Genomic DNA, 26,682 nt, shown 5'->3' with positions numbered 1-26,682 from the left:
CGTTGTTACAATGTTATGGACATTTCACATGTATGACAAAGTATTGTGAAAATAATCTATGATTTTCGGGAAATAAAATTTTGTTTTTCGGCTTTCAGCATTTAGTTTAAACTTGTTAATTTTGTTTTTAAACCAGAAGTATTTAGAAGGTTTTTATTATAATTTTTTTTCTAGTTTTTTGTATTGAATTTAAACTCACTTTGAGATTTTAGACTTACTGTCCGTGTTTTTTGGCGCGGATATGTAAGTGCGCTTAAATTTTGTATGGATGGATAAGGGTGGATAATGTTGTGCGCTACATCTTTATATAAAATTTAGGCGCAACCGCAAATGCGCGTGAAAAAAACAGTCATTGATCAGTTAAGTTAAAATTTAAATCGCAGGGGTTAAAAAAACGTATAAGTAAACTGAGTTTCTTATACATACATACCGATAAATAAACCCTACCTCAAACAATATTCACAAAACGCCTTGCTTTTATTAAATTATACCTACCATATTGTTGTTATTTACAGTTCTAAATGTCAATGTACTTTTAATAACAAAAAGTCTTGCTTGTGCAAAATTAATAAATAAGCAATTCAATATTAAATTCATGAAAGAACCGTATTTTAAATATTGTTTACAAATTATACAATAACTTTAATATTTTTGTGAAAGAGGGCAATTCCTGCAACCTGCATGTATATATGTATATTCTTACCTTTTGAAAAAGTGAAACCGAAAAAAATTGTTTTAAGCTCAACCTATTGTACTCTCAGAACTATTAAGGACTACTCCTATATTTTGGAGCCTGAAAAAAACATGTCAGCCTAGACCACCACTGGGAGTCACTTTTGGCAACAGGTGCTATTTTGGACTGACTAGGCAATTGAGAAGAAGAGTGATTTCGCTACGAGCACAAATCAAGCTCTAAAGGTAACTTGCTGTTTCAATAGGACCCTAATGAGAGGGGTATTAGAGGCGTTGGTTCCACATTACAATTGAAGAGATGGTTAGTGTCATTTGGGAACACATTGCAAGCAGGGCATATATTTTGTATGTCGGGGTTGATTCTGGATAGGTAAGAGTTTAAGCTGTTAGAGTATCCAGAACGAAGTTGGGCTAGAGTGACTCGCGTTTCCCTGGGGAGTATGCGTTCCTCTTCCGCAAGTTTTGGGTACTGTTCCCTGAGTACTGGATTCACCGGGCATTTCCCGGCATAAAGGTCCGACGCCTGTTTGTGGAGTTCAACAAGGACCTGCTTGTGTTTTTTTGCTTCATACGGCTGAGTTCTCCGGTGCTGTATTTCCTCAAAATGCTTACGGAGATGACTCCTTAAGCCCCTAGGGGTTGTTGGCTCATCAATCAGATGTCTGGTGGGATGCCCAGGTTTCTGGGTATTCAACAGGAATTGTTTGGTTAGCATCTCATTTCCCTCCCTAATGGGGAGTATTCTCGCCTCATTATATAGATGGTGTTCTGGGGACATAAGAAGACAGCCCGTGGCGATTCTGAGAGCAGTATTTTGGCAGGCCTGTAGCTTCTTCCAGTGGGTAGTTTTCAGGCTTGGCGACCATATAGGGAACGCGTAGCATGCAATCGGCTGACCAATTGCTTTGTATGTGGTAATGAGCGTCTCTTTGTCTTTTCCCCAAGTACTGCCAGCAAGGAATTTGAGGATTTTATTACGGCTCTGGATTTTTGGAACAATTGCGGCTGCGCGCTAACCAAAACGTAGATCATGATCAAACGTCACACCCAAGATTTTGGGGTGTAGGACAGTCGGTAGCGTAGTGCCATCGACGTGGATGTTCAAAATGGTCGACATTGGGGACGTCCATGTTGTAAATAAGGTCGCGGAGGATTTAGTCGGTGATAATGACAGGTTTCGCGTGGCGAAAAAACTGGGGAGATCAGGGAGGTAGCCGTTTGTTCTGTTGCAAAGCTCATCGATCTGTGGGTCTGGGCCTGTGGCCATTATTGTGCAGTCATCGGCGTAGGAAACGATAGTAACTCCTTCTGGTGGCGAAGGTAGCTTAGATATGTAGAAATTAAACAAAAGTGGGGATAGGACACCACCCTGTGGCACCCCTTGTTTAATTCTTCTTGGTTTTGATGTTTCATTTCTAAATTGCACCGATGCCTGCCGACCACCCATATAATTTGCAGTCCACCTTTTAAGACATGGGGGAAGGGTAGACCCTTCCCGGTCTTGCAGTAACGTGCCATGGTTGACCATATCAAAAGCTTTCGATAGGTCTAGCGCAACGAGTACTGTCTGTTTTGATTTAAACCACAATTTATCTGGGTGCTGATGGCATTTAACGCGGTGGTGGTGCTATGGAGTTTTTGAAGTCATGCTGATGACATGCTAGCTGCAAATTTGCTTTGAGGTAGGGGAGCAAATGGCTTCAAGCGGCTTGGCTACTGGCGATAGGAGAGATATCGGGCGATATGACTCTCCTATGTTAGCTGGTTTCCCAGGCTTTAGTAGCGGGACCACCTTGGCCATTTTCCATTTTTCAGGTATGACAAAGGTGGAAAGAGACAGGTTGAAGACATGTGCTAAATATTTGAAACCCTCTTTCCCTAGGCTTTTAAGCATCGGCATGGCTATGCCGTCTGGGCCCACTGTTTTGGATTTTTAGCATGACCGATGGCATCCTCAACCTCTTTGGCGGTGATGGTAATTGGTGACGCGCTGAACTTATGTTTATGTGCGTGTCTGTTGGCCCTCCGTCTATCTTTGTCGACCGTAGAATGCATTATATATTGTCGGCAGAAAGCGCTCGCGCATATTTTCGCATCCGACAGCAATTTATCGCCAAAGGCGATGGAAACTTTACGGTGGACGAAAGTTTACCAACACCGGCAGAGAGCTTACAACCGCTTAGGTGCTCCTCCCATTTCGCCCGCTTGTGTTCATCCACAAGCAATCTGATGCGTTGGTTTATATCCCTTATTTGGGGGTCGCCGGTATCGAGCTGTCTTACAAGGTCACATTCTCTCGCTAAATTTGCGACCTCCGCCGGGAAGTGGGGCCGAATTTCGGGAATTCTACCGGCGGGAATGAAACGAGCCGAGGCGGATTCAATGACCTTGCGGAAAGCACTCTCCCCTTGGCGGGCATCAGTCGGGATAGGGAGGGCAGCAAAGCGGTTGTCTGTAAAGGATTTGTATTGGTCCCACTTTCCTTTTTTAAAGTTTATGAAAGTGCGTTTTTCTGTGACGATGAAGCCGGTGGTAAGCTCGAGCGAAATAAGTATTGGCAGGTGGCCGGATGCCAATGTTATCATCGGCTGCTAGTTGACGCAATTTAGGAGTCATGCGCTCACGATTGATACATCTGGCGAACTGTGAAAGCTTCGTACCATACGAGTGGGGGCGTCTCCGTTTATTGTGCAGAACATCGTTTCTTCTATTTGATCCTCCAACATCTCACCACTACTGTCCGCCCGTAAGTTTGAATGCAAATGATCGTGATGTGCATTGAAATCGGCTGAGATGATGCGATTGTTGGGCGCTGATATTAGGGCGGTATCCACTGGGGCAACAGGTAGCAGGAGGGATGTAGATGTTGATGATTTCTAGGTTTGCATCGCCTGACCGGACAGATAAGCCTTGACGTTCTAAGACACAGTGCCTGCGGTCGATGTCGGAATCAAATATATGATATTGCACAGAGTGGTGTATGATAAACGCGAGGCCGTCTCCATTTCCGCTCTTGCGATCTTTTCTGTGGACATTATACCCAGAACAGGTCTGCAGTGCAGAACTTGCTGCGAGTTTAGTCTCTTGAATCGCAGCAATGCGGATATTGTGCCGCTTCATGAAATCGACTATCTCCGTGATCTTCCCAGTTAATCCATTACAGTTTAACTGCAGAATTCTGAAGTGCATAGGGGGAGACGTCGTCATTCTGGGTTGTGGAAAGCTAGGACGCAACTGCTGTTGTGGCCTTGGGACTGGACGTCCTTGGGTAAGCATTGGGGTACCCGGTGTATTTGGGTATGGGGGGAGAAGACGGGGGCAGGGGCTGATGCTCGTCATTGCTACCGACTCTACTACGGAGATTGTAGGTATGAGTGGGAGCAGCCGTATGAGTTGGTGGTGCCGTGGGGCGCGAGCAGCAGCGGGTTCTTTTTGTGGCTTGCTGAGCAGCGGGGCTGCTGGAAGGTAGTGGGGGGGGGGGGGGGGGGGGCTCTAAGGCGCAGACTACGGGACGTCCCAGGGCGTGAACAGCAAGGAGCCACAAAAGATTTATAGAAGTTACGTGGACGCCTGGTTTTAGGATCTAGCCCAGAACAACCTGTCCGATGCAACCATCCCTTACAAGAGACACACTGACAAGAGTATGATCGCCCTAAAAATATTCTTTTCCGGCAGATGCAGCAAAGCCATTTCTCAGGACCGAGGGCAGGAGACGGACCCGGATTGGGTTCGATGCCTTCCCGGAGCAAGAGAATATGGAGCAGTCCCGCTGCAAGGAGCTGATGGGAGGATGACAATTTGTGAGAGGGACACAAAAAATTAAATGGGGTTACACTGAAATGACAGTCCTTGGTCGGGAAAAATCCCGAGTCGCTCCGGTACATAGAACCGACTGCCTTGGTATTCAACAGGAACTGTTTAGTTAGCATTTCATTTATCTCCCTGATGGGGAGTATTCTCGCCTCATTATGTAGATGGTGTTCTGGGGACATAAGAAGACAACCCGTGGCGGTTCTGAGGGCAGTATTTTGGCAGGCCTGTACCTTCTTCCAGTGAGTAGTCTTTAGGCTTGGAGCCCATATCGGGTACGCGTAGCATGCAATCGGCTGGCCAATTACTTTGTACGTGGTAATGGACGTTTATTTATCTTATCCCCAAGTACTGCCAGCAAGAGATTTGAGGATTTTATTACGGATCTGGATTTTCGGTACAATTGTGGCTGCATGCTCACCAAAGTGTAGATCCTGATCGAACGTCACACCCAAGATTTTGGGGTGTAAGACAGTCGGTAGCGTCATCGGGAGGGGAGCAAAGCGGCTGTCTGTAAAGGATTTGTATTCATCCCACTTTCCTTTTTTAAAGTTTATGAAAGTGCGTTTTTCAGTGAAAATGAAGTTGGCGGCACGCTCGAGTGAAATAAGTATTGGCAGGCGGTCGGATGCCAATGTTATCATCGGCTGCTAGTTGACGCAGTTTACGAGTCCTGCGCTCACGATTGATATATCTGGCGAACTGTGAAAGCTTCGTACCAACATCCAACATCTCACCCCTGCTGTCCGCCTGCAAGTTTGAATGCCATAGATCGTGATGGGCATTGAAATGGGGTTACACTGTTACAACAACAACAACATGCGCATTGAAATCGCCTAAGATAATGCGATTGTTGCCAGTGAGTAAGGCGCTTATATTAGGGCGGTATCCACTGGGGCAGCAGGTGGCAGTAGGAGCAGCAGGTTTACATCGCCTGACCGGACAGATAAGTGACGTTCTAGGACATTGTCCCTGGGGCCGAGGTCGGGATCAAATATATGATAGCGTAGCGAATAATTGTGATGCGAATGGACTTAGCAGTAGGGATTCCTAATGTGCAAGAAAACTCAATCTCCCTTTTTTTCTGATTGTGGCCACTATTTAACTGGAACGATTCGGGATAGTTTAATGCGAGTTGGCAGCACTCACCACATGTGTACACAAAAGAGGATGTGTGTTATTTACAAACATTTTCCCCCCAATAGCATCCTAAAATTTTAGTTTAAAACCTTAAACCACAAATGCGGTAGATTTTCTATATAAGATTATTTGGGATTTTGAAATTAAAACAACTAGAATACTTATACTCAACAACCGGCGTTGGCAGTTAAAACACGTAAAAAATGTTTTGGAACTTAATAGCCATCATCCCGTCGCAAAGATGTTGAGCCAGATAAATAATTTGCATGTAAATGCAACAACAATGATTTGAGCCAGATAAATCCAGATAGAAGTCTGGTTCAATTTGTGAGTCAGATAATTTGTTAATTCTTTAGTTAAAAAAAAAAAAAAAAGTCAAATGAAATACAACGGGGACATCTGCTATCACAACTCATGTATACAAAAATACCTCGACCTCTGTTTCTCAAGCCTCCCAATGATCCAGAGCATTCCCTTGAGAATTGTGCGTGATACGGAGCTAGAAAACTCACTGAATGATGGCTAATAACAATCTTCTGAAAGCTAATATTAAACATTTTACTATTGTCAGAATCTACATATATGTCAAAAACTATTGCACATTTTTGTTGTTATTGTATTTTTCGTATTTTTTTGTAGATACGCACCTATATAAATTGCACCTCTGCAAAAAAAACTATGAATCAGCGGCGATTTTAGATCGGTTAGCGGTTCTCCTCTTTTGTTTTTGACACAAGCAACAAATTTAATCTCCTTTATGGATTATTGATACTGAACTCAAACGAGCCAGTTTTTATTTAAATAACATTGAACAGTGCCTTAACAGGGCTTGTTTTAACCTGTTTTCAGACTTATAAGAAATATTTATGTAGTATCGAGTGGAAAGAAGTTGGTAAATATCGGACACCCTAATGCTTATGTATGTAAGTGCTAAAGTAAAAGGGTTGACTGTCAAAACATAACCATAAAAAACGAAATCAACAGGGCCACTCTGTGGATCCGAAATTGATCTAGACAAATATCAGGATCACAACGTTGTTGTTGCATTTGCATGTTAACTTTTGACCAGGATCTGGATTAATGTTCATTGGCTCTTTTACACAAGTCAATTTTCAGGTCGATTTTTATTACGTTCAACCAACATTAAAAGGCAATCGAGGATTGAATATCAGTAAATAAACCAGAAAAACGCCTCGAGTAAAACGTCCTGATCTTACCTAACCGATAAACGTAATGAAAGGGCTTTGATATAACGACCCGCCCCTATACTATTTAAACGGTCACATCCGTGTATAAATACGACACATTGAGCGCTAATTTTTTCAGTTGAACTTTACAAACAGTTTGGAATAGCTCATAGAAAATGCAGATCTACACAATAGTCTACCTCGTTATCGCTTTAATAGCAGCCGATAACGCGAATGCGGTTCATGTTAATACTACATTAGGCACAATTTTGGGTACAGCATTAAAATCTCGTTTGGGTATAGATTTTAAAGCATTTCGTGGTATACGTTATGCATCAGCGCCAGTTGGGATATTACGTTTTCGCAATCCTATACCATATCTGCCATGGAAACCGAATATTTATGATGCAACACAGGATGGTCCTATGTGCCCACAAGTGACTGAAAACATAACTGATTTATCAGAGGATTGTTTACGTTTGAATGTATATACACGTGATATAAGAGGGCGAAAGCCCGTGGTGGTGTATCTACATCCGGGTGGATTTTATAGCGTATCGGGTCAGAGTAAAAACTTTGCTGGACCTGAACATTTAATGGATCGTGCTATTGTGTTGGTGACTTTGAACTATCGTCTTGGTACATTAGGCTTTTTAGCTGTGGGCAGTGCTGAAGCGCCTGGAAATGCTGGTTTAAAAGATCAAGTTGAAGCACTACGTTGGGTTCAGCGCCATATTAGCAATTTTGGTGGTGATCCAAATTCAGTTACACTGCTCGGTTATAGTGCAGGCAGTTTTAGTATTGGTTTACATATGATGTCTCCAATGTCTAAAGAATTATTCCATCGTGCTATTATGATGAGTTCGACACCATTGGGGCAGTTCCATTTCGAAAAACATCAAAAAATACTGAGTGATAGGCAAGCGGAGTTATTGAATTGTCCGAGAGAACCGGCTGCAATACTTGTGGATTGCTTGAATCAGGTATGTATGTGTGTTAGTGTTAGGAAAGTTACGAAAAGAAAGTGCACACTTTTTATTTAATATTTCTCGAAGAATGAGTCAGTTCATTATGGTTAGAACACAGTGTGGAATGATTTTTCTACTAGCTTCCTCACCAATCTAATTTTAATACTTTTTGCTGTATCGCGTGAGCATGCAAGAGCATGTAAAAAAATCTACAGTTGCCTTAGTAAAACTAAATTTTTGTATTTATAACAAAGACCTGTAAGCGTAAGGTTTAAGGTAAAATTGCACCTTGGTTGCGTTGAAATTAATCAATGGCAGTACTTAAATTTGCGAATAAATTGAGAACCAATGCACTGAAAGAAATGGTGCTAGTAAAATAAACAACTAGGTGCTGTTGTTCTTGACTTAACGGCGATTCGCTGAAATTGATCGAATTTTGGTTAATTCGACCGAGTTCTTTGTCAAGCGAACAAATTAGTTTAGTCATTTCAACAGAAGAGAAATTGTAGCTCTTAAGTCAACAAAACTTTGTAAAATTGACAGATTCCGATCAACTGTCAATACATAAGCAAATTTCAAAGAGAATTTTACGCTCACTGCGCTCTCTACTTTGTACTTATGATGATGGTGCCACTTGTTAAAAACAAACACCAAAATAAGAAAACCATCAATTCGAAAAAAACACACAAAATGGGAAAACAATAAAAAACTAGTTTTTCAGTTATCAATACAAAACGAAAAAACACTTTTTTGAATTTACTGTGCAAAAAATTATGAGATACCGGGACACCTATTTATCGGGTACAATGTTGCAACTTCTCGTCCAAGCGAAATGCAAAATTGCGCCCTCTAGTTGCAAAAGTTTTGCTTGAACGAACAGGATTTTTCCAAACTTAGTAACATTTTGTTCAAGTTTTTATGAATTTTCACTCACGCGAAAGAATCTAATAAGATAATAAAAAAACATCCTTTTTTCATGTTGATGTTTCCGGCAAAATAAAAGTTTAAGTTGTTTTGGAATCGTTTCAACTTAAAGAGTTACGAAAATTAAACTTGCCGAATTACATGTAAAGTTACTCTAGTGGTGAATTACCTTCCTGCATGTTGATTCTTTACTTTTCTATAACTTACAAGTTCTCTTTTTAAAATGTTACGTCAACATTTATACTACAAGTTTTGTTCGAAACAATCAATTGAGGCAACTACATGCGAGGGAAGAAATTGAGAATGAGCTGAGCTGCATCTGAAAGAATTGACAATAAGTTTTGTGACTACTATTTTCATTTCTATATTCATATGTATGAATATGTAGCAAGCATGCGTATTTATGTAGTCACATATTTACGTATTTATATGGCGGCCGCCGTGGTGTGATGGTAGCGTGCTCCGCCTACCGCACCGAAGACCCTGGGTTCACACCTCGGGAAAAGCAACATCGAAATTTAAGAACAAGCGTTAGAAGAAAAATGTTCTAAGCGGAGTCGCCCCTCGGCAGTTTTCGGCAAGCACTCCGAGTGTATTTCTGCAATGAAATGCTCTCAGTGAAAACTTATCTGCCCCGCAGATGCCGTTCGGAGTCGGCATAAAACAAGTAGGTCGCGTCCCGCCAATTTGTAAGAAAAAAGGAGCACGACGCAAATTGGAAGAGAAGTTCGGCCTAAAATCTCTTCGGAGGTTATTGCGCCTTACATTTATTTATTTATATGGCAACATAGGTACTTTCATACAAAGCTGTCGCAACCACTTTTTTTTGTTCATTTGATTACTAACGATTTGTGAGCAGTTGATTCAACATCTTTTTGCGATGGATAAAAATTTACAGAAATTTCGGTTGAATTGACCCGTATTTCGGTTGATTTTACCAGTCTTTTTCTTTCAGTGTTTCATGATAAAATAACTTCCTCCAAGTTCTTAAGATGCTCATCAAAGTTCTTGCCCAATACGATGATGTCGTCCAGGTACACCAATGTAGACCTTTCAGTACCTGGTCCATGAGTCTCTCAAAAGTAGCTGGTGCATTACAAAGTCCAAAAGGCATCACTGTAAATTGCCAAAGACCATCACCGACACTGAAGGCAGTTTTCTCTTTATCTTCCTCCTTCACCTCAACTTGCCAGTAGCCGCTTTTCAAGTCCAGTGTGGAAAACTGTTTCGTACCAGATAGCGAGTCCCGAGTGTCGTCAATTCTTGGCAATGGGTAGCTATCCTTTTTCGTAACGTCATTCAACTTCCGGAAGTCCACGCAAAACCTCATTTTTCCATCATTGTTCTTTACAAGTACTACCGGTGAGCTCCATGGCCTAGCTGATAGTTCGATGACGCCGCTGTCGCTCATTTCTTATATGATTTGACTCACAACTTCCCGCTTCGCCAGTGGAACACTACGTGGAGCTTGACGGATCGGCCTCGCATCTCCAGTGTCAATTTGATTTTTCACAACGTTGGTGCGGCCTGGTTTGGAACCATCCTGGTCAAATATGTTCACGTACTATAGGAGCAGTTGTTTTGCCTTACTCTGATAGGCTTCCTCTAGCTCCTGCGTCCATGCTGTGATGTCATTTGAAGGATCAGTATTACTAGATGAAACGTGTTCCTGGAGCTGTTCACAGTTAATAACTACTTCAGCCTCTTGGCATCTTCCCAAAATAGCTCCTTTGGTCAAATTGAGTGGTGACTTGAACTCGTTGAGTACTCTTACTGGAATTCGTTCATCTTGTTTTGTCATAGCCAGGGTTTTTTCTCCAAGTATGTTCAGTGCTGATTTGTTTGCTGCTTCGACAACCCACAATTTGTTTGTCCCACAATCTCCATCAACCATTGCCCAGATGACTGCTTCGGTACGTAATCTTGCTCCAAGCAATGGTGTTATCTTCTTGTTGAATAAAACTGATCGAATGATGGAAGGGGATGCACCCGTATCTACAGTCAATAAACGTTCCTTTCCATCCACATGTCCTCCGACAGTAAGATTGTTTGACCTTCTTCCAATTTGTGAGATAGAGATTATGGGGCATTCAATTGAGGGAGCCAGCTGTCGGCCCTTGCGGCTGACTCGCTTTAGTTTAACGATTGACTGGTCTTGGAGATCTGATCATCTCCTTCAGCTCTGCGTTTATGACCACCCACATTGTTGGAACTGTTAGGGTTGGTGTTGCAATAACGCGCAATGTGCCCTGGCTTTCCACCCTTAAAGCAATTGACTGCATCATTATTCTTCTGCTGCGTACCCTTCAATGCTTCTAAAATTGTGTCTATCCACTCTGGTCTTTCTACTTCCGCACGATGAACCTTATATGCTGGTTTACTCAATAGGGAGGCAGTTTCTTGAGTCAGTTACCGTTTCAGCAAATGTTTGCTTTGGGTTCGCGTATGTGGCTCTCTTCGTTTCGACGTCACGTATGCCGTTAATAAAGCTCTGAATCTTTACCCTTTCAGTGTATTACACGGGTGCGTCCGCATTTGCAAGATGAGCCAATTTTTCAACATCCGAAGCAAACTCCTGCAATGTCTCATTTGCTTTTTGGTAACGGTTTGGCAACTCAATTTGGTATAGCTGTTTTCTATGCTCGCTTCCATAACGCCTCTCGACAGCGGCCATCAATGCTTCATAGTTGTTCCGCTCTCCTTCGGGAATCGTCTATAGGATTTCGGCTGCTGGCCCCTTCAATGCTACGAATAGAGCTGCAACTTTATCTTCAGCATTCCAGTTGTTCACTGTTGCGGTCTTCTCAAACTGTAGCTTAAAGACCTGGAAAGGAACAGAACCGTCAAATGATGGCGTTTTTACCTTTGGATTGCTTGCTGAAACAGCTGGGCGGTTTAGTTGTAACTGCTCCATACGACTTTTTAACGCTCCTATCTCGGCATCAATTTTGTCCTCGAGTTGTAAAATTTTTGCATCCTTCTCTTCCAGTTTCACAAAGAGCTGCTATGGTTCCTGTTCCGAAATTTGTGCCGTCATTTCAGATATACGTGCCTCTTACGCTTCCAGTTGAGATGCCAAATATGTCTTATGTTCTTCCAATTGTGATGTTATACGGGTTTCCTGCGATTCCAGTTGGGATGCCATATCGGTTGATATTTGTGACGACATTTCTGAAATGCGCGTTTCTTGTGCTTCAGTCTTCGATGTTATACGTGTCTCCTGTGATTCTAGTTGTTTTTCCATCTTAGATGCTATACGTGTCTCCTGTGATTCCAGTTGAGATGCCACTGTCGACGTTTGAGCAGATATTGCAGCCAAAATCGTGTTCAAGTCTGTGCTCGTAACTGTCTGCGATGTTTCATTTTTCTCTCCAATTTTTGTTGTCTCCTCGCCATCAAGAGGAAAGAAAGACATACTCTTCCACGCTAATTCCTTCTGTTTCCATTGCATCTCGTAATCGTGCCTGAAGTTCGAGTTTAATGCCGCTTGTATTCAATCCACGGCTCATTAACTCCTTCTTCAGTTGCTGGATCTTCAATTCACTGAACTTTGCCATGTCCAAGTTGTATTCAAAATCTTCGGAATTTATTCAACAATTCCTCTTCTGACACCAGTTGTAACGAATTTACTGCAAATCCTCTTATTTGCAACCTTCTGCTAAGTTCGAGTCACTAAAGTGTTGAATAAATAACTCCAATATTGAATAATGCAATAATGGTCTTTATTAGACTACTTGAAAATAACACTTATAATTCGCAACTGATAATACTGCTATTGCTGAATCAGTGATCAAACATCATTTGAAATCCTTTAGAAGGTATCAAAACAAAGGAACAAGTAGTTGATATTAGGATAACAATGAGTACTAAAAATCCACGAATGTTTGTTGGATGATGTGAACTAAAAGGATTAATTAAACCTACATTAAGATGGTTGACAAAATGTTATCTAGTTCCAGTTTAGCATTAAGCCGACGAATGTTCATGTATACCTTCCAGTGTCACCAATTTGATTAAAAAAAGCTGATTTTATTGTAAACTATTTGAACTAGAGCTTCTTATGGAAGCGTGACCACACCTACTTTGAAATCCAAAAATAAAAAAAAAAAATGGCGATAGAGCTAGTAAAAAGTACATTGTAAAAACTTCGAAAATTCGTAAAATAAGATTTTTTAATATCTCGATCCTTGCGCCACCTGGTGGCGATTTTTTTCTATATGTCGCTTTCTATTCATGTAATATGGGTTCCAAATATTAGTCTAATCGGAGCGCAAATAGGATTTCTTGAAATATTTCGATCTATGCGTCAAGCTAAATAAAACTGTTTAAAAAAAACACGGCTATTATTTCTTATATTCTATTAGATAATGAGTGATAATCTTAAATTATCTTCTTACTTCAAACTTTTGACTAATATGTATATTCCATATTCAATTTTTAAGTTCAAGTGGGAAGAAATAAATTTTTGCCAGTGCATGTCTATTCTGTATTTTGTTTTCTAAAAAAATAGCGACAACCTATTAGCGGGCAGAAATGGCGCTGGCACGTACACAAACCCAGTCGGACTAAGTATCTTTTAAATTTAACGTATCGCATTGTTTTCTTGAATGCATTCAAAAATACTTCAGCATGCCTTCAAGCAAGCCTTCGGGGAGTGTCTTCGTCGTCAATGCAACAAAAACAACAACAACCCTTCTCGCTGCTAGTTGACGCAATTTAGGAGTCATGCGCTCACGATTGATACATCTGGCGAACTGTGAAAGCTTCGTACCATACGAGTGGGGGCGTCTCCGTTTATTGTGCAGAACATCGTTTCTTCTATTTGATCCTCCAACATCTCACCACTACTGTCCGCCCGTAAGTTTGAATGCAAATGATCGTGATGTGCATTGAAATCGGCTGAGATGATGCGATTGTTGGGCGCTGATATTAGGGCGGTATCCACTGGGGCAACAGGTAGCAGGAGGGATGTAGATGTTGATGATTTCTAGGTTTGCATCGCCTGACCGGACAGATAAGCCTTGACGTTCTAAGACACAGTGCCTGCGGTCGATGTCGGAATCAAATATATGATATTGCACAGAGTGGTGTATGATAAACGCGAGGCCGTCTCCATTTCCGCTCTTGCGATCTTTTCTGTGGACATTATACCCAGAACAGGTCTGCAGTGCAGAACTTGCTGCGAGTTTAGTCTCTTGAATCGCAGCAATGCGGATATTGTGCCGCTTCATGAAATCGACTATCTCCGTGATCTTCCCAGTTAATCCATTACAGTTTAACTGCAGAATTCTGAAGTGCATAGGGGGAGACGTCGTCATTCTGGGTTGTGGAAAGCTAGGACGCAACTGCTGTTGTGGCCTTGGGACTGGACGTCCTTGGGTAAGCATTGGGGTACCCGGTGTATTTGGGTATGGGGGGAGAAGACGGGGGCAGGGGCTGATGCTCGTCATTGCTATCGACTCTACTACGGAGATTGTAGGTATGAGTGGGAGCAGCCGTATGAGTTGGTGGTGCCGTGGGGCGCGAGCAGCAGCGGGTTCTTTTTGTGGCTTGCTGAGCAGCGGGGCTGCTGGAAGGTAGTGGGGGGGGGGGGGCTCTAAGGCGCAGACTACGGGACGTCCCAGGGGCGTGAACAGCAAGGAGCCACAAAAGATTTATAGAAGTTACGTGGACGCCTGGTTTTAGGATCTAGCCCAGAACAACCTGTCCGATGCAACCATCCCTTACAAGAGACACACTGACAAGAGTATGATCGCCCTAAAAATATTCTTTTCCGGCAGATGCAGCAAAGCCATTTCTCAGGACCGAGGGCAGGAGACGGACCCGGATTGGGTTCGATGCCTTCCCGGAGCAAGAGAATATGGAGCAGTCCCGCTGCAAGGAGCTGATGGGAGGATGACAATTTGTGAGAGGGACACAAAAAATTAAATGGGGTTACACTGAAATGACAGTCCCTTGGTCGGGAAAAATCCCGAGTCGCTCCGGTACATAGAACCGACTGCCTTGGTATTCAACAGGAACTGTTTAGTTAGCAATTTCATTTATCTCCCTGATGGGGAGTATTCTCGCCTCATTATGTAGATGGTGTTCTGGGGACATAAGAAGACAACCCGTGGCGGTTCTGAGGGCAGTATTTTGGCAGGCCTGTACCTTCTTCCAGTGAGTAGTCTTTAGGCTTGGAGCCCATATCGGGTACGCGTAGCATGCAATCGGCTGGCCAATTACTTTGTACGTGGTAATGGACGTTTATTTATCTTATCCCCAAGTACTGCCAGCAAGAGATTTGAGGATTTTATTACGGATCTGGATTTTCGGTACAATTGTGGCTGCATGCTCACCAAAGTGTAGATCCTGATCGAACGTCACACCCAAGATTTTGGGGTGTAAGACAGTCGGTAGCGTCATCGGGAGGGGAGCAAAGCGGCTGTCTGTAAAGGATTTGTATTCATCCCACTTTCCTTTTTTAAAGTTTATGAAAGTGCGTTTTTCAGTGAAAATGAAGTTGGCGGCACGCTCGAGTGAAATAAGTATTGGCAGGCGGTCGGATGCCAATGTTATCATCGGCTGCTAGTTGACGCAGTTTACGAGTCCTGCGCTCACGATTGATATATCTGGCGAACTGTGAAAGCTTCGTACCAACATCCAACATCTCACCCCTGCTGTCCGCCTGCAAGTTTGAATGCCATAGATCGTGATGGGCATTGAAATGGGGTTACACTGTTACAACAACAACAACATGCGCATTGAAATCGCCTAAGATAATGCGATTGTTGCCAGTGAGTAAGGCGCTTATATTAGGGCGGTATCCACTGGGGCAGCAGGTGGCAGTAGGAGCAGCAGGTTTACATCGCCTGACCGGACAGATAAGTGACGTTCTAGGACATTGTCCCTGGGGCCGAGGTCGGGATCAAATATATGATAGCGTAGCGAATAATTGTGATGCGAATGGACTTAGCAGTAGGGATTCCTAATGTGCAAGAAAACTCAATCTCCCTTTTTTTCTGATTGTGGCCACTATTTAACTGGAACGATTCGGGATAGTTTAATGCGAGTTGGCAGCACTCACCACATGTGTACACAAAAGAGGATGTGTGTTATTTACAAACATTTTCCCCCCAATAGCATCCTAAAATTTTAGTTTAAAACCTTAAACCACAAATGCGGTAGATTTTCTATATAAGATTATTTGGGATTTTGAAATTAAAACAACTAGAATACTTATACTCAACAACCGGCGTTGGCAGTTAAAACACGTAAAAAATGTTTTGGAACTTAATAGCCATCATCCCGTCGCAAAGATGTTGAGCCAGATAAATAATTTGCATGTAAATGCAACAACAATGATTTGAGCCAGATAAATCCAGATAGAAGTCTGGTTCAATTTGTGAGTCAGATAATTTGTTAATTCTTTAGTTAAAAAAAAAAAAAAAGTCAAATGAAATACAACGGGGACATCTGCTATCACAACTCATGTATACAAAAATACCTCGACCTCTGTTTCTCAAGCCTCCCAATGATCCAGAGCATTCCCTTGAGAATTGTGCGTGATACGGAGCTAGAAAACTCACTGAATGATGGCTAATAACAATCTTCTGAAAGCTAATATTAAACATTTTACTATTGTCAGAATCTACATATATGTCAAAAACTATTGCACATTTTTGTTGTTATTGTATTTTTCGTATTTTTTTGTAGATACGCACCTATATAAATTGCACCTCTGCAAAAAAAACTATGAATCAGCGGCGATTTTAGATCGGTTAGCGGTTCTCCTCTTTTGTTTTTGACACAAGCAACAAATTTAATCTCCTTTATGGATTATTGATACTGAACTCAAACGAGCCAGTTTTTATTTAAATAACATTGAACAGTGCCTTAACAGGGCTTGTTTTAACCTGTTTTCAGACTTATAAGAAATATTTATGTAGTATCGAGTGGAAAGAAGTTGGTAAATATCGGACACCCTAATGCTTATGTATGTAAAGTAAAAGGGTTGACTGTCAAAACATAACCATAAAAAACGAAATCAACAGGGCCACTCTGTGGATCCGAAATTGATCTAGACAAATATCAGGATCACAACGTTGTTGTTGCATTTGCATGTTAACTTTTGACCAGGATCTGGATTAATGTTCATTGGCTCTTTTACACAAGTCAATTTTCAGGTCGATTTTTATTACGTTCAACCAACATTAAAAGGCAATCGAGGATTGAATATCAGTAAATAAACCAGAAAAACGCCTCGAGTAAAACGTCCTGATCTTACCTAACCGATAAACGTAATGAAAGGGCTTTGATATAACGACCCGCCCCTATACTATTTAAACGGTCACATCCGTGTATAAATACGACACATTGAGCGCTAATTTTTTCAGTTGAACTTTACAAACAGTTTGGAATAGCTCATAGAAAATGCAGCTCTACACAATAGTCTACCTCGTTATCGCTTTAATAGCAGCCGATAACGCGAATGCGGTTCATGTTAATACTACATTAGGCACAATTTTGGGTACAGCATTAAAATCTCGTTTGGGTATAGATTTTAAAGCATTTCGTGGTATACGTTATGCATCAGCGCCAGTTGGGATATTACGTTTTCGCAATCCTATACCATATCTGCCATGGAAACCGAATATTTATGATGCAACACAGGATGGTCCTATGTGCCCACAAGTGACTGAAAACATAACTGATTTATCAGAGGATTGTTTACGTTTGAATGTATATACACGTGATATAAGAGGGCGAAAGCCCGTGGTGGTGTATCTACATCCGGGTGGATTTTATAGCGTATCGGGTCAGAGTAAAAACTTTGCTGGACCTGAACATTTAATGGATCGTGATATTGTGTTGGTGACTTTGAACTATCGTCTTATGAATTTTTAAAAAAACACCGTTTTTGTTTTCAAAATGCTATAACTTTTTCAAAAATTGACCTTTTGGGATCTTTTTTTTTTTTAAATTTGTTTTTAAATGTGCTTTTCGGAAAAAATTCAAAAAAATTTTTAAAGTTTTTTTTTTGTAATTTTTCAGTTTTTTGAGATTTTTCGAATTTCGCCCTTTTTTTTCTCATAAAAAACTTCAATCAATTCTGCAATCATCCCCACTAATCCCGGAGTGGGCCGAGAATTTTTTTTTTTTTTTTTATTTAATTAAGGTATTTTGTGTTTTTTTTTTTTTATATATGTTAACTTAAAATTTTTACGTTTTAAATAAAAAAGGCTTTAAATCACGAACCGAACTCGAAGAGGCTCATTAAAGTGCCAAGCACTCGGTATGCAACGATATCTGCAAGTCACGATCATTGCATAAGCACATCAGAGAATTGGCCTAAACAGCCATCGGCACCAAATACACACTGTATGCGGGTCCTAAAAAAATACATATAGTTGAGGATAGGATAGAACTTAAATTGTGTCAAATATAATTCTCTAATTGGACACAATTGATAGATTACAATACTAAAACTCGGAGATGGCATCGCCAAACCCATAAATCTGGTAAACTTGCAAGTTCATATCTTCGCCTTAAAGTGTAAACCTGTAAGTCCCATAAGCAGGAGCTATTACATCAACCAGACAAAACATTCCTGCAGTCAAAAGCCAAAGTAGTCAGCAAACCTTCTACTTCGTTGACTATAATTTTGTGACTAACAGTCATACTCGTTCGTGTTTGAATAGCTAACTGTGAGGTTATCTATACTACTAAGCTTTTAAATGGTACATTAGCAGGAATTTCGTCTGTCGGACCAGAAGAAATACGGAAGCGTTTTCTACCAGCAATTTGCAATGCATACTTCAGTTAACAAGGCTAGATGTCGTACAAATCAACGGGCACATAAGTACAAGCATGAAACCTCACACTTCACCGTTACTTCTGCAGATTAATGAAGCCATTAAAAAAGCCAAGCCTAATTTAATAGGCCTAGACGGAATAGCTATACCGATGCTAAAACTCCTTGGGCTTAAGGGCATCAGCTACGCAATGCATGTTTTCTACTTGTCGTTTTTACATTTGTCATTCCAAAATAACGGAGGAAGGCAAGGATAATCCTGGGTAGCCACCAATTGATGTTGAGTCGTATCTGCCGATATTTTCCTTTAGTCAATAGCGAAGATGTTGGAAACCGTCCTGCTTCCCTTATTTAATCAAGCAAGTCTTCGATTAAACGCCACTAATACATAGATAAATTGCGGACGGAACCACCCAAAACCGCATCATGGAACGGTGCTCATGGCTTGAAAGCTTTTGACACAGTCAACCACTTCATACTACTCCAAGACATAGGTGGTTCACCCTTGACTAAAAATATGGGCCACAAATTATCTGGGTGGTTGGCAAGCACCTGTTCAATTTAAGAAAAAATACCAAGAACCTAAAAGGCTTATGGCGTTTTCTTTTCCGAAATAAATTGTTGCCTAAGCAAATGGTAAAGCTTTAATAGCATTGTTTACTATATAGTTTGGCAGCTTAAGTAGAGGTTATGTTGCGAATAGAGTGGAAGGCAGTCGAATATCATATAATGAAGGAATGGTGTTCGGAGATTTTTCAAAGTTAAAAAATAAAATGATAAAAGCTTTAATATAAATAAAACTATTATTTTAATAACAACAAAAACGCCATATATATTCTGTATACATAAATTTGTAAGGATTATCTCACTTTAAAATTTGAATTAAATAATCTAAAGTTTTTTTTTTGAAACTGAGTCGAGGACTGTGCGTGTGAATGTGCGAATTTTCACCGATCAGCTGTTAGTTGCGCTACTTGGTAAAATTTACAATGTTTAATAGAGTTACTCCTACCACAGAAAATTTTCAACATTTATAGTGCATGCAAAGAACATAAATGGCTACCCCGTGTATTAGCTGATTTTCACAAACACGCTGTCAATAATAATAAAAATTCATTAGCAATTATTTCCTTCATTTCAATTTTCTTTGCTAAAAATTTGTGAAGTTGCGAAAATAAATTGTCACGAACAGCTGGTTTAGCAGAGTTGCACTGCCACACCGCCATTTTATGCAGGGTAAAAGTTTTTGCGTTGCGAACAGACAACAATCTTCACAAAAGAACGAAATACCCCGTAACGGCGTTACCTGCTTTTCAGAATAGAACAAAATATATTTACAACCCTTGCGCGGCGTAAAAAAAGCGTAACACTTTTGCCAGAAAAGAAAACGCTATTAGACAGGGGGTGGCGCAGGGTGTCCTTTCCCCGTTTTCGTTTGATTTGTACACCAGAACGAGCTAACATCACTTCCTAGGTCCCCGGCCACACTATTTAAGACGTGGAATGTAGAGATAGCGCAAATATTGGACGTTCACGTCGATATCGTTACGCTAACGACTGTAAGTCACCCAAAGATCTTAGGTCGAGGCACATGCCTCCGAAACTGTATCTAAAGTACAAAGCCGTAAGAAAATCTCCAAGTCGCTTGCCGGCAGCACAGCTTACAAAGTATTTGGTCAGCCGTTCATGTGCTACGCGTCGCCGATTTGGTGGCCTGACTTAAAAAACACACACTGGAAAAGGCTGCAGGCGTGCCAAAATTCTGCACTCAGGACTACTACGGGAAGTCTCTTATGACCCTTTACCTTTAACACCACCTTCATAGTGAGGTAAAGGATCTCAACTTAAAGGAGCATAACGAAATGCCGAACAGATAGTTTTTGTAACAAAGCGGGACATCCAAGCAAACAACGGAGCATCCCGCCTCCCAGATGGATAAGGAAACATCGCCCTAAGCACTACGATAAGATACCTACCAGCTCAGTCGATCCATCCAGATAAACATAAAGATTTCGTAAGCCTGGGTATTGTTTGCTCAATATTGCTGTTATCAATACACATTAACCAACTCTTGCACAAGATGAAAAGAGCAGACTGCCGAGAGAGTCACTCTGCCCAACTTCTTTCTGGGAACTGTAAAAGGTTAAACACATACTTGTCCAACTTGCTGGTCAACACCTCTTGTTTCCCCACATAACACCAACCAAATTTTCATATACTGTTTCAAACCCGACTGGAACTGGTATGTATATTGACTAATGCATGTACCGAATAGTTTGTTAAAACACATTCAGCTGATTCCTTGATCGATTAATAAGTCAACTGGTATTACCCTGATACATGGTATTATGCTAATGCAAAAACTGATAAGTATGACACCTGGTATAATGCGGGTGCAGAAGCTGACTAGTGTGTTTATTGGTATGACCCTATTGGATATACTGGCTAGTATGCCATCTGGTACGATTTTAGTATACATACATATATAGGGACTAGTTTGTCAATAGGTTTATATTCTAAGACGGCGATATTGAAAATCGTTTTATTTATGAAGTTTTCATGGTAATGAGGCGATCAACTACACCATTTCCAGTTGTAAATGAGACAGCGACATTTGGAAATGAAAATAGTTACTTTAAAATGAGAATAGTTACTTGAAAATGAGAAAGTGCAATTTGAAAATAAGATTTGTAAATTGTAAATGAGATTAGCCAGTTGTAGATTAGAAAGCGTCAAATGTAAATGCGAAAATTAGAATAGTCAATTGACTCAATGCGAAAGCGTCACATGGAAATGCGAATAGTCACTTGTAAATGAGAATAGTCAGTTGTAATGAGAATAGTGAATTGTAAATTCGAAAGCGTCAGTTGTAAATGCGAATACTTAATTGTCAATGCGAAAGCGTCATATGGAAATGAGAATAGTCACTTGCAAATGACAAAGCATCAAATGAAAATGCGAAAGCGTAATTTTTAATTGAGAATACATACTCAGTTATAAATAAGAGGTTATCATTTGAAAATAGAAATGAGAATAGCCAATTGTAAATGCGAAAGCATCACTTCGACATGAGAATAGTCACTTGTAAATGGGAATAGTCATTTGTAAATGCGAAAGCGTTATTTGTAATTGAGAATAGTGAGTCGTAAACAAGAATACCGAATTGTAAATGCGAAAGCGTTATTTGGAAATGAGATTAGTTAACTGTAAATGCGAAATCGGTACACGGAAATGAGAACGGTCACTTGGAAATGAGAAAGCGTTATTTAAAAATACGAAAGCGTCATATGTAAATGAGAATAGTCATTTGTAAATGAGAAAGTATCAAATGAAAATGTGAAAGCATCATTTGTAATTGAGAATACGTAGTCAACTATAAATAAGAAAGTATCACTTAAAAATGCGAAAGCACCATATGGAAATGAGAATAGTCAACTGTAAATGCGAAAGCGTTATATAGAAATGAGAAAAGTGAGTAAATTTTGAGTAAGAAAGCATAAAGTGAAAATGCGAAAAACTTATAGAATAAAAATTGTCAATTGAACTTGCGAAATTCGTTTTATTGAGTACTTGTAACCAGGGTTGGGCCTGTAAACTGTTTTCATTATATACAGCAAATGTTTACATGTAAACAATGTAATTGTTTACAAGCTAATTGTTTACGTAAACAATTCATTTTTGTAAACAATTCATTTTTTTGCTTTTTTATGAGTCAGAAAGAGCCTACTACTAATTAAGCATTTTCCAGTTTTCCAAGCATAGTTCTAGAAGTATCTGCTGTGTTCAACAATCGATCTGTTTGACTTGACAGTTTACAATATAAGTTGAATATAAGTTGAAGTGACATATGCTAGTAAATGTTTACAATTGTTTACATTATTTACAATTGATTACATTGTTTACAATTGTTTACAATGAAAGTGTAAACAATCCAAAAAATGTTGTAAACGCACAACCCTGCTTGTAACATTGAATTTAAATAAACGTGTAATAAATAGTACATCGAGTAATTACAATGACTACATATTGGTATGGGTTCAATGCACTGCCCATGAAAGAGAAGCCCACATGATAATAGGCGAACAACGGACTTCCTTTGCACAGCACAATTACCTCACTTGGTGCATGCACTTTATTAATCGTAAAGCGGTTTATGTAAAAGTATAATGTAATGGTTCCCTCTCATTACCCATTTCCCACCACTGTAGCAGAACTTGGACTTTACTTCAAAAATTGCATAAGGAGTCCGAAGTCCGTGAGACATAACGGGAATAATCAACAAAACTTTATTAATTAATACCTAGTGTTATTTTAGTGAAGTAAGTAGTAGTTAAATACCATCCTAAAAGCTAACCACGGTATTACGTTATTTAAGCAATTAGTCTGGATTTGCTTTCTCACTTACAAGTGATTATTCTCATTTCCATATGACGCTTTCGCATTTTCAAATGATACCCTCTTATTTATAACTCAGTACGTATTCTCAATTACAAATGACGCTTTCGCATTTTCATTTGATGCTTTCGCATTTACAATTGACCATTCGCATTTACAACTGACGCTTTCTAATTTTCAAATGACGGCTTCGCATTTACAAGTGACTATTAGCATTTCCATGTGACGCCTTCGCATTTGCACTTCACTATTCTCATTTACAACTGACTATTCTCATTTACAAGTGACTATTCTCATATCGAAGTGACGCTTTCGCACTTACACAATTGACTATTCTGATTTCCATATAACACTTTTGCATTTATATCTGACGCTTTCCCGTTTACAACTAGAAATGGTGTAGAGGGTTGATAATTTCTTATAGTTTGGGAGAATAAGGTGTGTTATTAATATGAGAACTGTACATTTTTCAAAGGTTTGAAAATAATTGAACATTGGTGTTGAATATCAACTTCTGAACTGTGCATTTACCAAACTTTGGAGAAATATTTTTTCGATGCTTGTTGGTAAACAAAAAAAATCCGCATTAGAAATTAGTGATCACATTTTATATAACTAAGCTAGCCGGAGTAATAACTTACTACCAATACTTAAACTGAGGCTGCCTTTTATTTGAGTTTCTTCTGCTTTTGAATAAATATTTTGGTTGTACAACCTGTACATATTTAACAGTTAAACAATCTTTCGTTGCATTTCAGATCTTTTAAAAAATAATACTGTCAGAGGTTGGTTAAATGAAAATTTCGAAAAATACGCACCAATCGTTCTTATGTATGAACGTGATACACCACGTTCCAAACAAATAAGTACACAGCTGAGGGCTAGCTATTTGGGTAATAGAGATTTGCAAACTACCGACAGTTTGGGCTCTTTTGGAAAACTTTATTCCGATGCAGTTATTGGATTTGAATATCATCGTTTCTTAAGTTTAATATCATCCGTTGTACCCGTGTATACCTATCTTTTCACATACAAGGGTCGTTTTAGTCATTTCAAGTATCAAAACCAAACATTCGGTAAGTTCTTATATGTTAAAAAATAAAATTTATAAAAAAATGAATGTGCACAATATTTTATCAAGGTGCCGTCCATCATGATGAATTGCTATATTTATTGCGTGTGCCTGTGATGACTCCAAACTTTACGCAAACCGATGATGAACATGTTGTTATAGAAAATTTAACCCGAATGTGGGCGCAATTCGCTAAGACAGGGTAAGATTACAATAAGTAGTATTAACCAAACTTGTCAAAAGTTACATAATGTGAACTGGCCACTGTTGTTATTGTTGTTGCAGCAGTGCTTCGCCCTAACCAATAGGTGCGACCGATCACAAATTGTCATCAATATCCTCTAACGAGAGTCCACAGAAACTTGCTGTTTCAACAGGGCTGGACCATAATGAGAGGGGTGTTAGAGGCGTTGGTTCCACATTACAATTAAAGAGATGGTTGGTGTCATGTGGGGACACATTGCAAGCGGGGCATACATATTGTATGTCGGGGTTAATTCTGGATAGGTAAGAGTTTAGCCTGTTACAGTATCCAGAACGAAGTTGAGCAAGAGTGACTCGCGTTTCCCTGGGGAGTATGCGTTCCTCTTCCGCAAGTTTTGGGTACTGTTTTTGAGTACTGGATTCACCGGGCAATTCCTGTCATAAAGGTCCGACGCCTGTTTGTGGAGTTCACTGAGGACCTGTTTGTGTTTTTGGCTTCATACGGCTGAGTTCTCAGATGCCGTATTTCCTCAAAATGCTTACGGAAATGACTCCTTAAGCTCCTGGGCGGTGTTGGCTCATCAATCAGATGTCTGTTGGGGACATAAGAAGACAACCCGTGACGGTTCTGAGAGCAGTATTTTGGCAGGCCTGTAGCTTCTTCCAGTGAGTAGTTTTTAGGCTTGGCGACCATATAGGGGACGCGTACCATGCGATCGGCTGGCCAATTGCTTTGTAAGTGGTAATGAGCGTTTCTTTGTCTTTTCCCCCAAGTACTGACAGCAAAAGATTTGAGGATTTTATTGCGGCTCTGAATTTTCGGTACAATTGCGGCTGCATGCTCACCAAAATATAGATCCTGATCAAACGTCACATCCAAGATTTTGGGGTGTAGGACAGTCGGTAGCGTAGTGCCATCGACGTAGATGTTTAAAATGGTCGACATTTGGGACGTCCATGTTGTAAATAGGGTCGCGGAGGATTTAGTCGGTGATAATGCCAGGTTTCGCGAGGCGAACAAACTAGAGAGTTCAGGGAGGTAGCCGTTTATTCTGCTGCAAAGCCTATCGATCTGTGGGCCTGGGCCTGTGGCTATTATTGTGCAGTCTACCACCCAGATAATTTGCGGTCCGCCTTTTAAGACTTGGTGGAAGGCCACTCTCAGTTCATCATCATTCATCCTCTGCTTCCAAACTGCAGTGTTGATTGAAATTGGCTGAAGAGTCTTCGTCCATTCGCATAAAATTACCTCCCTATCAAACACTCCAAGAGCCATCTCATCTTCTCTCCATACTTCAGGGTATGACTATACTTTTCAATTGCTTACTCAGTCCAAGGTAGCACTTGTTGACAAGCGTTGTTCTCCGTTAAATTTCTAAACTGACATTCTTTTCCCTGTTAACGCTGGTTCACAGTTTCAAGTTTATATCCGTCATCGTGACTGCCAAGACGCGAATGCGTTGTTCCTTCTTGGATGACAACATTACTATCATCTTGTCCTCATTTACCGCAGGATCTACTTCCCATTAGTATGATCTAAAAATATACCACTTTAGGGCCGTTTTCTTTACTAAACTTTAACATTTAAATGTCCGATACGGGATTTAGTTCCTACTACATTACTGTCACAGTCATAAGGGAGACATGCGGCTTTTATCTTTCTAGTCACAACAACGATTTGTAGTAAGTTTATTGAGTGAAACTGGCTAGTAGACATAGTGAATCTTTAGTTGGAAGCAGGCCATAGTACAGAGAAACGAGTTGGCTGATGTGGTAGCTCTCAGTTGATAACAAACTTTATATTACAATGAGAAGCAATTGCAGTCTGCCAGAGTCGCTAGTGCTCTGTGGGATGTGATTGAAATAGGACATAATTTTTTGGAAACTCTATTAATTCCTTATTTATTTGACCTAGAATGGTTGTATAAAAATCTATTAAATCATTCTCTTTTCAGCAATCCAAACAATTCCACCGATCCTGTTTTGAAAAATTTGAGATGGCCACTTTATTCGAATGACCCAAGAAAACCTTATTTGAAAATAGACAAAAATATGCAAGTTTTTGAGGGTGGCATCTTCACAGATAGATTCGGAATATGGGATCAACTCTTTCCAGTGCCAACAATAAAGTAAAACATACTTTTATAACAATAAGTTTTATAAATTCTTATTCCTTAGATATATTTATTCGTACATACTTAGTTTTAAATAAATTGCTTTAGGCAGTTCAGAGTTTTGTGAATTTGATATTGGAAACGTTGCAATAGCAAATATAAGCTACGGAGTTGAACAACTTTCTTCATTTTTAAATTTTTATTTTCACATTTTGTTCTGAATTGACTGTCGCTGACTTGCAGTCTAATGTTGGAAAAATAAATTATAGTTTTTGTTGTTAAAAAGATACAGTACACCATGATGTGAGTAAAGATACTACAACAGTTTGCAAATGCAATGATACTAGACCGTTTGAAAAATCCTGACCTCCTTTGTATGATT

The 26,682-nt window shown here is 40.1% G+C and overlaps 1 protein-coding gene across 1 annotated transcript; it reads left to right on the top strand.

The window, feature by feature from the left end:
- Positions 1-7,006: 7,006 nt before the first annotated feature.
- LOC137241095 (juvenile hormone esterase-like) lies at positions 7,007-26,399 on the top strand. The gene is made up of 5 exons (XM_067768316.1): positions 7,007-7,817; positions 17,178-17,575; positions 23,653-23,986; positions 24,052-24,184; positions 26,142-26,399. Exons 1-5 carry the CDS (start codon positions 7,007-7,009, stop codon positions 26,317-26,319), a joined length of 1,854 nt encoding a protein of 617 aa, XP_067624417.1. The 3' UTR covers positions 26,320-26,399.
- The last annotated feature ends 283 nt before the right edge of the window (positions 26,400-26,682 follow it).

Source organism: Eurosta solidaginis, chromosome 1 (genome assembly GCF_040869045.1).
Source record: "Eurosta solidaginis isolate ZX-2024a chromosome 1, ASM4086904v1, whole genome shotgun sequence".
In the NCBI taxonomy this organism is placed as follows: domain Eukaryota; kingdom Metazoa; phylum Arthropoda; class Insecta; order Diptera; family Tephritidae; genus Eurosta; species Eurosta solidaginis.
This window is presented reverse-complemented; position numbering and strand designations above follow the sequence as displayed.